Raw genomic sequence first — 12,886 nt, forward strand, 5'->3', positions numbered from 1 at the left:
CAGCCCCTGGCATTATGGAGAGAAGAGCAGGGTGTGGGTGTTGCTATGAAGATAGGGAGAGCCGATATCTGCAGTGTAACAGAAGAGCCAGCAGCTTCAGTGAGAGATGGAGAGTGCAGTGTGAGAGCCACAGTATGCAGAGTACAGTCAAGGAACCAGGAACAAAGGGGATCCCCACCTTCATGGGTACCCAAGAAGCAGGACGGGAGGTGTGAGTCTTCGGGAAAGGACTGTCTGGGTAAGTGGTAGGAAACCACGTGTGGTAGAAGGCCCCCAGTGACGAGTCCATGAGAGATTCCGTTTATATACACTGCACATAACCCCAAGCGAATTGGGGAAGAACGCACCGAAATGAATATCAGTTTGCGGCCGCCGCACTACTGATTCCCAGAGACTGCGCTGGTATGTAATGTAATGCTGTCCCATCATTGTTTATGCTGTTATTGCCTTTGAAGCGAATGGAAGGAAATGCTAACCTCATGTAACCCATATGAATATTGTGCTGGAGAGAGGAGAACAAGAAATTACATGTGATTGTTGTGTCTGAACTGTGAATAAACTGCTTGCTTATGTGATGAGACGGCCTGGCATCCAATGCTTTATAATCAGTGACGGACCTGGCGCTGCCCGGCTATCACATGCATACTTGCCCTAAATATTTAAGATGAGTTGCCACTGCACTTTAGAAAAGGATAGTGCTAAGATGGTAACTTGCAACCTCAGAAAAGCCATAATACTCCAGCAGTGGGGTTCATGAAAGATTTTCCGGATTGCTTTACAAATAAAGCAGTTCCCATGTGCGGTGCTTTAATGCTAAGAGAGCAGTGTGCTTATTGGATGTCTAGTTCGGTGACATCTTGCCGGGGAAGGAAAAGAAAGACTAGACTCTTCTCTTCGGCAGCTACATCATAAGCATAATGCTAGCTGAGAAGGTGTTGTGAAACTGTGATAGGCTAAGCTTGTCATAGTTCTATGAATTTGATGTAATTATGCAATCCCCTTTACTATCTATTGGAGACGCAGTAAGCTCTGATAATCGCGGGACCGCAGGAGAGATCAATGATAAACCATGTTATAAATTAAAATGGGTAGTGGCGGCTCCTTTATGGGCAGAAAATCATGGAAGGATGGGTTACAGCTGCTCTGTAAATATACCCCAGAGAGCTTTATGACTGCCAAGGTTCTAAAGACTTGGGCTGGGTCGGCTCTGACTCCTAAAGACAGGAGGCACTCGACCTGAAATTAATCTACTGCCTCCGTTACTGGCAGCGGTTTCTAATGTTGCAAAAGCAGGGTACAGTATGACGTTCTTTTTCTTTTAGAATTTTAGTGTCTTAAACAGCAGTGGCAACTTTCATTTGTTCAGAAGTTCACATTGGTGAGAGTTCAGTGTTGTATAAGATAAGCTGTTGCAAAATTGATCAACTGGGTAAGGGCTGCTGGGTTTCCGTGGCTGTCTGTAGTGAGAATTTGCCCTGTGACTCTGACAGCGGGCTGTTCAGAGGAGAGGTCATAGGCCACGCCTATGTTTTTGGGCAGCTCGGTCTAAGACTGCACCTAGATTATCTGTCTTTCCAGGATCAAGTAGAGTGCGCTGGATTGGTGTTAGGTGTTTCCTATGGGATTCAATTAAAATGCTATTGTGGGAGGCTGTCAGCAAATTTGGACTACCTTGAGTGTTGGTTATTCATTTAGTGGCAATGGTCATGGAAAGATAAAGTCTTTGGCCCTGTGGTGCTCTATTGTATAGAATCCTGGGAGTTATTTTGGCTGCTTAGCCCTCATTTAAACTTGTATGGTGGTCCATTGTTTGGTGAGATGTCAGGAATTGGCCCATAAAAAAGTTAAGCAACAGTGGCTACAGTATGTTGTTTAACACCTGTTAATCTGTTTTCGCTATAATTATTTATACTGGTCTAATGGTGTTCACTTAATTGAGGACAGGTTATGATTATTTGTGGAGATCAGTTAGGAGTCACTGGTCGGTGGGGGTAGCATATGGTGGAGGTAGGGCAGTTCTCTAGTCAGAACCTTGCTGTGACAGAAGATCACATTGCGTGTCCGGATACAAGTATGTTTTTGGGGTGCATTCACCTTCATTGACTGGATTTGTAGGCTCCATAACCCTTATGGGGTAAGCCACACCACTCTACCAGGTGAGACAGTCATGGTTGAAGAGTTGGAGTTTGATAAAGGCACTAAGGGCAGTCTCCACCTGCAATGCATGTTTTTTTGTTGTTTAGTGGTGCATTTATAGGCTACACTTATTCCTGGCTGTCCTTTCCTACAGTTTTATTGGTCATTATTTCTTTATCAGTAAATATCTGACCTTTATTTGCCAATTCTTGTGTTTAAATCTTTATTATCACTGTTACATCTTGATAGATGAAACACACATCCTTCCGCTGTTAGGAGTTTAAAGCATATTTTTCTTTACATCCATGACTGCATGGGACGCATTTGTTGAATATGCCCTCCATGAGTTTTACTTACTCGAGAACACCCCATCACTCCTCTATTCTGTATATCTGACACATGTGGAGGTGCAATCAAAACGCATACAATCCTGATTAGCCCATACTTGTGCATTATTGGCACATGCACAGTATAATTATATGCAAGAAAGAGGCAACCCTACATCAGCCCCTATGAAGTTAAAGGCTACTACTCAATATTTGCCCTTTAACACCTAAAACACATATGGAAAACTATATATTAAATTATAGATGAAAAGGAGATTTATGGTAGACTTACCATGGTTAAATCTCTTTTTGCGAGGTACACTGGGTTTCACAGGGAAAACATTGGGGTGTAGAGATGGCTCTTGATTCAGAGGCACCAACAGGCTAAAGCTTTAGACTGTCCCAGAATGCATTGTGGGGCCTCCTCTATAACCCCGCCTCCAGGCACTGTGAGCTCAGTTTTGTTAACCAGTCCAATGCAGAAGCAGGAAAAAGAGAAGGCAGATGTTAGTCACATAGAACCACGTTCTCACGACAGAAGAAGGGACTAGCGGCTAATGCTATACAAACCCAAAGAAGTTAAGTATGTCAGGGTAGGCGTCCTGTGGAACCCAGTGTACCTCGCAGAAAGAGATTTGACCATGGTAAGTCTACCATAAATCTCCTTTTCTGCACCGGGGTACACTGTGTTCCACAGGGAAAACATCGGGGATGTCCTAAAGCAGTTCCTCAAGGGAGGGGATGCACCTTAATGGGTATGAGAACCCGGCGTCCAAAGGAAGCATCATGGGAGGTGGAAGTATCAAAGGCATAGAACCTAATGAACGTGTTCGCGGAGGACCACGTAGCCGCCTTGCACAATTGTTCTGCGGACGCGCCACGGCGGGCCACCCAAGAAGGTCCAACAGACCAAGTAGAATGGGCCTTAATAGCAGCAGGAGCCGGGAGCCCAGCCTGCGCATAAGCTTGTGCAATCACCATTCTAATCCATTTGGCCAAGGTTTGCTTATTCGCAGGCCAGCCATGTTTTTGGAAACCAAATAGAACGAAAAGGGCATCTGACCACCTAATAGAGGCAGTCCTCTCCACATATATACGGAGAGCCCTTTCCACATCCAAAGACCGCTCTTTGGAGGACAAGTCAGAAGAGATGAATGCCGGAACCACAATCTCTTGGTTAAGGTGAAAAGATGACACCACCTTAGATAAATAACCAGGACGAGTTCGGAGAACTGCTCGGTCATGATGAAAAATCAAAAAGGGTGGATGACAGGATAAAGCGCCTAAGTCCGATACTCTTCTGGCAGAGGCAATAGCCAATAAGAAAAGGACCTTAGTTGTAAGCTATTTAAGGTCCACTGACTGAAGAGGTTCAAATGGAGACTCTTGCAGGGCATTCAGGACAACAGACAAATCCCATGGAGCCACAGGAGGGACATAGGGAGGCTGAATCCGCAGTACGCCCCGAGTGAATGTATGAACGCAAGGCATAGACGCAATTTTTCTCTGAAACCACACCGACAAGGCAGATATGTGAACCTTGAGGGAGGCCAGATGAAGTCCTAAATCCAGGCCTTGTTGCAAAATAGTCAGAAGTCTGGAAGTAGTAAACTTGTAAGCATCGTAATTCTTAGCAGCACACCAGGTGAAGTAAGAATTCCAGACCCTATAATAAATCCATGCAGAGGCTGGCTTGCGGGCCTTTAGCATAGTTTGGATAACCGCCTCAGAGAATCCTTTGGGCTTCAGGAGTGAAGCTTCAAGAGCCACGCCGTAAAAGCCAGTCTGGCCAGGTCCAGGTAGAGACAAGGGCCCTGAACGAGGAGGTCTTGGCGTTGAGGAAGTAGAAGAGGACGCTCTATCGATAGACCCTGCAGGTCTGAGAACCAATGCCGTCTGGGCCACGCTGGAGCAACTAGAAGTAGTATTCCTCCTTCTTGTTTGAACTTCCCTAGTATCCTGGGCAGAAGTGACATGTAGGGCACGTAGGGCAGCCAAAAGTTCCATGGAATTGCCAGTGCGTCCACGAATGCTGCTTGAGGATCCCTTGTTCTTGATCCGAAGACCGAAACACTGTGATTGTGTCGAGACACTATCACGTCTATGTCTGGTAGACTCCACTTGTCCATTAGGAGTTGAAAGGCATCTTGATGAAGACTCCACTCTCTGGCGTGCATGTTGATGATATTGCTGGCAGATGGTGTTCCGCCCAATGAAGGATTTTTGACACTTCCATCATTGCCATGCGTCTTCAAGTGCTGCCTTGATGATTTATGTAAGCCACTGTGGTGGCGCTGTCTGACTGTACTTGAACAAGCCTGTTCTGCATCAGAGGCAGGGCAAGAGTCAAAGCATTGAACACTGCCCGCAATTCCAGAATGTTTATCGGGAGGAGAGATTCCTCCTTGGTCCACCGACCCTGGAGAGAGTGTTGCTCCAGCAACGCGCCCCAACCCCTCAGACTGGCGTCCGTAGTCCATAGGACCCAGTTGGGGATCCAGAAGGGACAGCCCCTGCTCAACTGCTGGTCCTGTAGCCACCAGCTTAGTGACAGACGAACCTCCGAAGTCAAGGAGATCATTTGAGACCTGATCCGATGAGGTAGGCCATTCCACTTGGAAAGGATTAACCTCTGTAGAGGGCGGGAATGAAACTGAGCGTACTCTACCATGTCAAAAGCCGACACCATGAGGCCTAGTACTTGCATCGCTGAGTTTATCGACACTCTTGGGCGAGAGAGTATCTGATCCTGTCCTGAAGTTTCAGGACTTCCTCTGGAGACAGAAACAGTCTTTGGCTGTGTGTGTCCAGCAGTGCCCCAAGGTGCACCATGCGCCAAGCAGGGACCAGCGAGGACTTCTTCCAGTTGACGAGCCACCCGTGGGCTTGTAGGAAGTTGCAGAAGACTGAGGAGGACATATTGGGAGTTCGCCAGGATCAGCAAGTCGTCCAGATACGGCAGGATCCTGATTCCATGATGACGGAGATGAGCCGTCCTCACGGCCATAACCTTGGTGAAGATCTGAGGGGCCGTGGCCACTCCAAACAGCAGAGCCTGGAACTGATAGTGAATGTTGCCAATAGCAAACCGCAGATATTGTTGAAGCGATATGGCAATAGGTATATGCAGATAAGCATCTTGTATATCCAGGGATACCATATAATCTCCGGGTTCCATGGCCAGTACAATCGAGCGCAATGTTTCCATATGGAACTTGGACACCCTCACAAATTTGTTCAGTGATTTGAGGTTGAGTATAGGCCGGAAAGACCCATTGGGTTTTGGGGACTAGAAGCAGGGTCGAGTAATATCCTCCATCTCTCTGGGACAGGGGTACCGGCAATACCACTCCTGTATCCAGGAGGGAACGCACAACCAGGTGTAGAGCTTGCGCCTTCAACGGATCCGAAGGAATAACCGTTGTGCAGAAATGGCGAAGGGGGTGTCTCTTGAAAGAGACTGCGTACCCATGAGAGACGACTTCTCGCACCCATGCATCTGAAGTGGTCTTTAACCAGACCTGGGTGAACTGCAGAAGTCGGCCTCCCACCCTAGGATCCTCCAGGGGGAGGCCCGCCCCGTCATGCAGCAGGCTTGTCTTGTTTAGAAGCAGGCTGACGGGCAACCCAGGTGTGTTTTGCTTTGGGCTTAGTGGTTCTGGGAGCACAAGCTTGTCTCGGGTATGCTTGACCTTTTGCTTTCCCTTGAGGTCGAAAGGAACGAAAAGTGGTACTCTTTGCCTTCTGTGCAGAAGGATTAGTATTTGATAGAAAAGCAGTCTTAGCAGCCGCTAAGTCAGTCACAATCTTATTCAGATCTTCCCCAAATAGAATGTCTCCCTTAAAAGGGAGTACCTCCAAGGTCTTTTTGGAGTCCAGGTCCACCTTCCATGACCTCAACCACAGAATTCGGCGAGCCAGGATGGCTATTACTCCTGCCTCAGAGGACGCCTCCTGAACATAATGGGAAGCGGTGGTAATATGATACAGATATTGTCTGGCAGTGTCAGATATATTCTGAGGCAGCTCTTCCTCTAGTGCCTGAACCCATGCTTCAATTCCTTTTGCAGCCCGGGAGGCTGCTCTAGTGGGTCTATGTACAGCACCTGTAAGGGACTAAATAGACTTCAGGCACCCCTCCAAACGCTTATCTGTCGGTTCCTACAGTGAGGTGACCATGGTGACAGGTAGAGTAGATGACACCACAATACGGGTGACATGGGAATCCCCCGGCGGTGAATTTTCCCACTTGTTACACAACTCAGCAGGGAGAGGATAATGAGCTAGCATCTTTTTAGACAGAGAGAATTTCTTCCATGGAGAAGACCAGGGTTCCTGACGTATGTCTACTAAATGGTCAGAATGCGGTAATACCACTTTAGCTACCCTCTGACATTTAAACTTATCAGGTTTCTTAGACGCAGTAGTGGGATCCACATTATCATCGATTTTTAGGATCAGCTTAATAGCCTCCACTAAGTCAGGGAGTTGTAGGTTCCTCGTCATAAGCAACTGTATCAGTGTCTTACGGATCAGTATACTCCGCATCCTCATCAGAAGTATCATCTGAGATATTAGTGGATTGTGAGGAGGAAGTGACCCCGCTTAGATGACACCCAGAGGGACGAGGGGTAGGCTTTGGTCTAACTAAGGATTGATTTAATTGTTGTATCTGGGTAGACAGAGTATCCACCCAGAGCGGATTTACCACAGGGACAATATGTGGCTGCAATGGCACAGGAGGCCCCATAGGGGGCGTAAGGCGTGTCATAAGCGTATTAAGCATAGTTGAGAACGCCGCCCAAGGTGGCTCCTGATTGGCTACAGGAGCAGCGGGCTGACTGGGAGATGTATGGCACATACTACACAGACCATCCTTCAAAACTTCCCCCTCAGGCAAATCCTTGTCGCATGCTCTGCATGATGCAGGAGTGTCTGCGGAATTCCCGCCCTTTGTGGTAGACATTATAGTGAATGTAACCGTAGAGCATAAGAGTACGATACAGCCACACAAATACAATACCTGCAAATAAAACCCCTATTTACGCGACAGTATATACTGGACACAAACAGAAAATAAATGCAGTATGAGGAGGTGACTGTAATACACAGTAGAATACACTTAACTGTAAATTAAGGAGGCCAATTCCGGGATCAGTATCGGCAGCATCCCGGGATTTTGGCCCAAAAGGAGGCTCCAATCCCGGGATTCGCAGGATTAGATTGCACTGAGCACTGAGCACTCGGCTGAAACACTGCCCGGCTGTGTGGCTCGGTGGCTGTGGGGTATATGGAGCTGTCATGGACACACTGCAGGCAGCAATGGACACACTGACCTGACGGCGCCGGCTGCATTTCATATGTAGTGCCTGCCGCCAGCCAATCGGAGCTGACGGACTGGCAGCCAATCAGGATAACAGCTTCAGCTGCGGCTCCGATTAGCTGGCGGCCGGGGCACTTCGTTTGAAATGTTGCCAGAACTTTCTGTGACGTGTATCTACGGCTGTCCATCCCGATACTCAGGTGGTGACATGCACTGACTGTGACCCGAATAGGCTTCAGTTTGCGCTGCTGTCGGAATGCCCACCTTTAACCTAATAGAAGAAGGGCTGATCCTCATGCAAGAGAATGCTGGCTTTAAAACGGAGATCCACGAGCCTGCAACCAAAACCTCTCCATATTGGGACACACGTGGAAAGGGGACAGGAGACTCCAAAGCAGGTACAAAATATGCTCCCTACACTGCTCCCTACTCCCACCCTCCCTCACTGCTCCCTACGCCCACCCTCCCTCACTGCTCCCTAAGGCCAGCCTCCCACACTGCTCCCTACCCCCACCCTCCCTGCTCCCTACGCCCACCCTCCCGGCTCCCTACTCCCATCCTCCCTCACTGCTCCCTACTCCCTTCCTCCCTCACTGCTCCCTACACTCACCCTCACTTGCTGTTCCTTACACCCTTCCTCACTGCCCTCCACACCCACTCTCCTTGCTTCATACACCAATCCATACTGCAATCCCGGGATCCCAGGAATCCCGGGATTGAGCGTTTTTAAAAAAAATGGCCCAGGATTGGCCTCCCTACTGTAAATACTGCGCAGCACTAAATATTAGACCCTGACGCACCTAGTCCTTTAGGGTACAGAATACAGTGATAGCTATAGCTGGGATACACTGAAAGTGAAATCCACACAGCAGATACAGGTACACACAGTCCCTGTGACAATGCAGATAATTATTTTAGTAAGACAATAAAACTGCACTGGACTAGTATAGGAATATATATAACAATGCGCGGTTCGAGACCGGATGTTTATATCAGAATACTCGTACAATATATTCTAGCACAGGTACATTTGTTCTTAACTAACACTGTCTTAAAATGACATGTAGAATACTTAAGTGTCTGTAAAATCACAGCGCTGATGAATCAGGTGGATTTACAGAGAGATCTTGCCCTGCAGTCCTGGAGACCAGTTGCAGCTACTGTGAGAAGATGGCACCCATAGTCTCAGTCAGGGAGTGAGGGAGAGTGTGAGGCAGCTCCAGGGCGGGAACACCAGCAGTAGATGGCGCCCGGAGCAGGGAGAGGGGCTACAGGTCAAGCGCCTTATCCCGTATGCTGGTCCCCACCACCGGATACTATGGAGCCTTATTAAAGTGGATATTTCACTATCCAACCTACGCTCCCATGCCCTGGTGGATATAGTGGGGTCCCTACTCTGTCACAGTGTCCACGCCAGCGTCGCGGTTCATCTCATTAAACCGCGACTGGAACATGATTTAATGGCGGGTCCCATCTGGGGGACCCTCTTAGCTCCTCCCTTAGTAGCAGCCACGCGATCCAGGAGAGAATCTGCAGTGGTGTACCTAGGAACCGGAGCGCCTCCGCTTCAAGTACCCGGGAATAGAGCCAGCGGGAGTATGCAACGACACTGGGGAGGTGATGGAGCCGCAGCACAGTATGTCACACTGACATATGAAATGCTGCAGCCCTTGAAGTCTTCTAAAAAGCTTTTTCAGGGCTGCCTGCGCAGCCCCCCTGTTAAGTGACCTGCTTCATGCAGGTACCAACTCTAAAACTGAGCTCACAGTGCCTGGAGGCGGGGTTATAGAGGAGGCCCCGCAATGCATCCAGGGACAGTCTAAAGCAGGCATTCCCAACCACGGTCCTCAAGGCACACCAACAGTGCAGGTTTTAGTAATATCCAGGCTTCAGCACAGGTGACTTAATTAGTAGCTCAGTTATTTTGATTTAACCATCTGTGCTGCAGCCTGGATATCACTAAAACCTGCACTGTTGGTGTGCCTTGAGGACCGTGGTTGGGAATGCTTGGTCTAAAGCTTTAGCCTGTTGGTGCCTCTGGATCAAGATCCATCTCTACACCCCGATGTTTTTCCTGTGGAACACAGTGTACCCTGCTGCAGAAATTATTATTACAAGGAAAACTGTGACCAAATGGGCTATAAAACAGGCCAAGAATATAGGACAAGGATTTGTGACTTTGAATATCCTGCAATGGTTTGTCATTCACCAGTCACTAATTATACATGTAATAATACACCCACTACTGTGTACCAAGTTCCAAGTCTATAAAAAGCCATAATGTCAGAGAAGCAGATAAAGGACATCTGACACTGAGCTGCACTGGGAAACATTTCTGTTTCTCTCACAGTTCCTGCATTGGGGCTGGCGCAGGAGTTGTTATTATTCTTGTTAGGATAACTCCTGGGTGTACTGTGCGTGGTGTAATCTCAGCTGTAATGGAGATGAATGAGTGAGGAATGAAACACAGACACAGTATATATTGTGTAAAACAGAATGTATAAACATTTGTGAAATATATTATTTTTGTCACTTGCTGAAAACAAGCAACCAAGTTTACAATGCTGACCATTGATAAACAAAAAAAAGGAAAAAAGCTGGTTGCATAAGTATTAACACCACACGTGAATAATTAATAACTCGTTTACTGGAGGTAACGTTAATTTAAGTATTATCTGTCTACTATTTTTTTTTTTTTATAACTACTTAGAATGCCAAAGACTCACCATAAATTTTCTGAATTCCCTGTAAATCATCTTGGGGAAGCTTGAAATTATGTGTTTCCATATACTGGTAGAAAGGTGCCATGATGGCACTTGGGTCATTTGAATGCTCCAGACCCAAAGCATGACCAAGTTCATGAACAGCAACTAGGAAGAGGTCGTTACCTGCAGAGATGGGTTAAAAATACATTGTAAACACAGAGAATGTGACATGTGTATAAGTTCATCTCCTCAACCAGCAAAATGTAGCTTGTCCTGGCCGCCCAATATTCTCAACTGTCACCTCTAAACTTTCCATTTTCCAGACAAAGGGGTAGCTGTATTAACCTGGAGACGGCATAAGGAAGTGATAAACCAGTGATATGTACAAGGTGATAAACGCACCAGCCAATCAGTTCCAATATGTAAATTAACAGTTAGGAGCTGATTGGCTGGTGTGTTTATCACCTTGCACATATCACTGGTTTATCACTTCCTTATGCCGTCTCCAGGTTAATACATCTGCCCCACAGTGCTTTAAAAAACTTTAATGCAGTGGTTCTGAAACTCAGTCTTCAGGACCCCAAACAGTTCATGTTTTCCAGGTCACCTGGCAGGTGCACTGTGCGTCACACACTGTCACATTTTAAAAATCCACAGGTGACCTGGAAAACATGAACTGTGTGGGGTAATGAGGACCGAGTTTGAGAACCTGTGCTTTATTGTATTGAAAAGTTTAAACCATCCTTAAAAAAATAAGGTTCCACCCCTTAGGAACATACATCATGCTGTTAGCATAGCTCTTTCCAATACCCTTGGTTAGTTGGTGTTGGAGTAATTAGTCAATAGATAGTATTATGATGTGTGCATTACTGGTCACAGTAAGCCCTGTCAGATATAAACTGCTTCGGTATACTGGTGTCTGTAGAACTGTAAGTGCCAGCACAAACATTGCTGCCAAAGCATACTGTAAAACTCTAAGCACCATCGTGCTCTGACATCTCGCTAAAGGCGGGTACACACTACCTGACGGCGGAACGATGGACGACTATATCGTTGAATGATATAGCGTCCAACGATATAGTGCATACACACTGAACATTATCGTTCAATGATAACGTTCAGTGACATCATCGCCGCCATTCCCGAACATGCAGTTCAGCCCGACATTGACGGGTTAAGCTGCATGTCAGCTCAATATTGATGAACGCTGAGCGACATGCGGGAGCGAGCATTGTTCATCAATCTGACCCCCATACACACTGGCCGATTTCAAGCTAAAAATAAATGATAACGACATAAATTACATAATATCCACACTGACATAATATCCACCCTGTTGTTTCTGGATTACAGCAGGCAGACAGATTCTCCTGGCTTCAGTAGCATGTAAATCGTTTTCTACTTCCTAGAGGGGTCCTATAAAGTAACCACGCCTACCATCTGATAGGCCACTCCCAACATGTTTTGTCACTACCAAGGACTTTGTCAGGGAGCACATAGTGGGTACGACACAGTGGGTACACACTAGAGGATGTGCTCGATCCAATCTGCCGAATCAGACAACATATCGTCCCCATTTATGTTGTTATTGTTTATTTTTTATGCAGAAATCGGCAAGTGTGTAGGCCCATTAAGACCTGTTGTGCCACATAGTAAAATATTTTTAGGTTATTTGTGATTATGTTTTTTATTTATTTATTTATGTATTTATTTATTTAGATTTTTTTCAACACTGCAAAGGTCTGGGTAAACATCCCCTTGAGACATGTTTACAGATATAGGTATCTGTGAGGGTGTACACCTCTCAATATATAACTATTACATTAACAACCCCTTGCTGTACATGGCCAACACTTGCCTGCTGCTTCCCTCCCCTGTTATGCATCTGTAAGCTTAAGGAGTAGCAAGATGCAACAGAATCTGCAAATGCATCTTCAGTGAACATGCACTGAATGGGAATGTTTATCAGTCCAACTGTATAAGGGGAACATGTAGTAAACAGTGATAAAAGTGGAGACACAAGCCAGTAGAGAAGTTGTCCATGGCAACCAATCAGCATTGATGTAACATTTATAATTTGCATACTATAAACATATTCAGAGCAGCTGATTGGTTGTCATGGGCAACGTCTCCGCTGGCTCACTTCTCCACTTTTATCACTGCTTAGTACATGTCCCCCTTTGTCTTATATGGTCCCATATGCTCAATTTTGATTATCACTCATGCTTTGTAAGCTATACTTATTTGGCATCACAGTTTAAGAATTAATCTGTTTATCAAACGTAGGGGTCAATCATATTAGGTACAAGTTGGATCCTGTAAGCCATTCTCATGGGAAACATGGACTGCATTCTAGATAAAATTCTACATTTCTTTTGTGTGTATGTTATTTTGTT

At 46.4% G+C, this 12,886-nt stretch overlaps 1 protein-coding gene across 2 annotated transcripts in view; it reads right to left on the minus strand.

Annotated features, from left to right (window-relative positions):
• The window catches only part of MMP24 (matrix metallopeptidase 24), a 336,545-nt gene that overhangs the window by 40,028 nt on the left and 283,631 nt on the right, over positions 1-12,886 (minus strand). For both annotated transcript variants that reach the window (XM_063960118.1, XM_063960117.1), the window contains one exon: positions 10,512-10,673. In XM_063960118.1, coding sequence (XP_063816188.1) covers positions 10,512-10,673 — 162 coding nt within the window. The remainder of the gene's footprint in view (positions 1-10,511; positions 10,674-12,886) is intronic.

This window comes from Pseudophryne corroboree, chromosome 3 (assembly GCF_028390025.1).
Source record: "Pseudophryne corroboree isolate aPseCor3 chromosome 3, aPseCor3.hap2, whole genome shotgun sequence".
Classification (NCBI taxonomy): Eukaryota; Metazoa; Chordata; class Amphibia; order Anura; family Myobatrachidae; genus Pseudophryne; species Pseudophryne corroboree.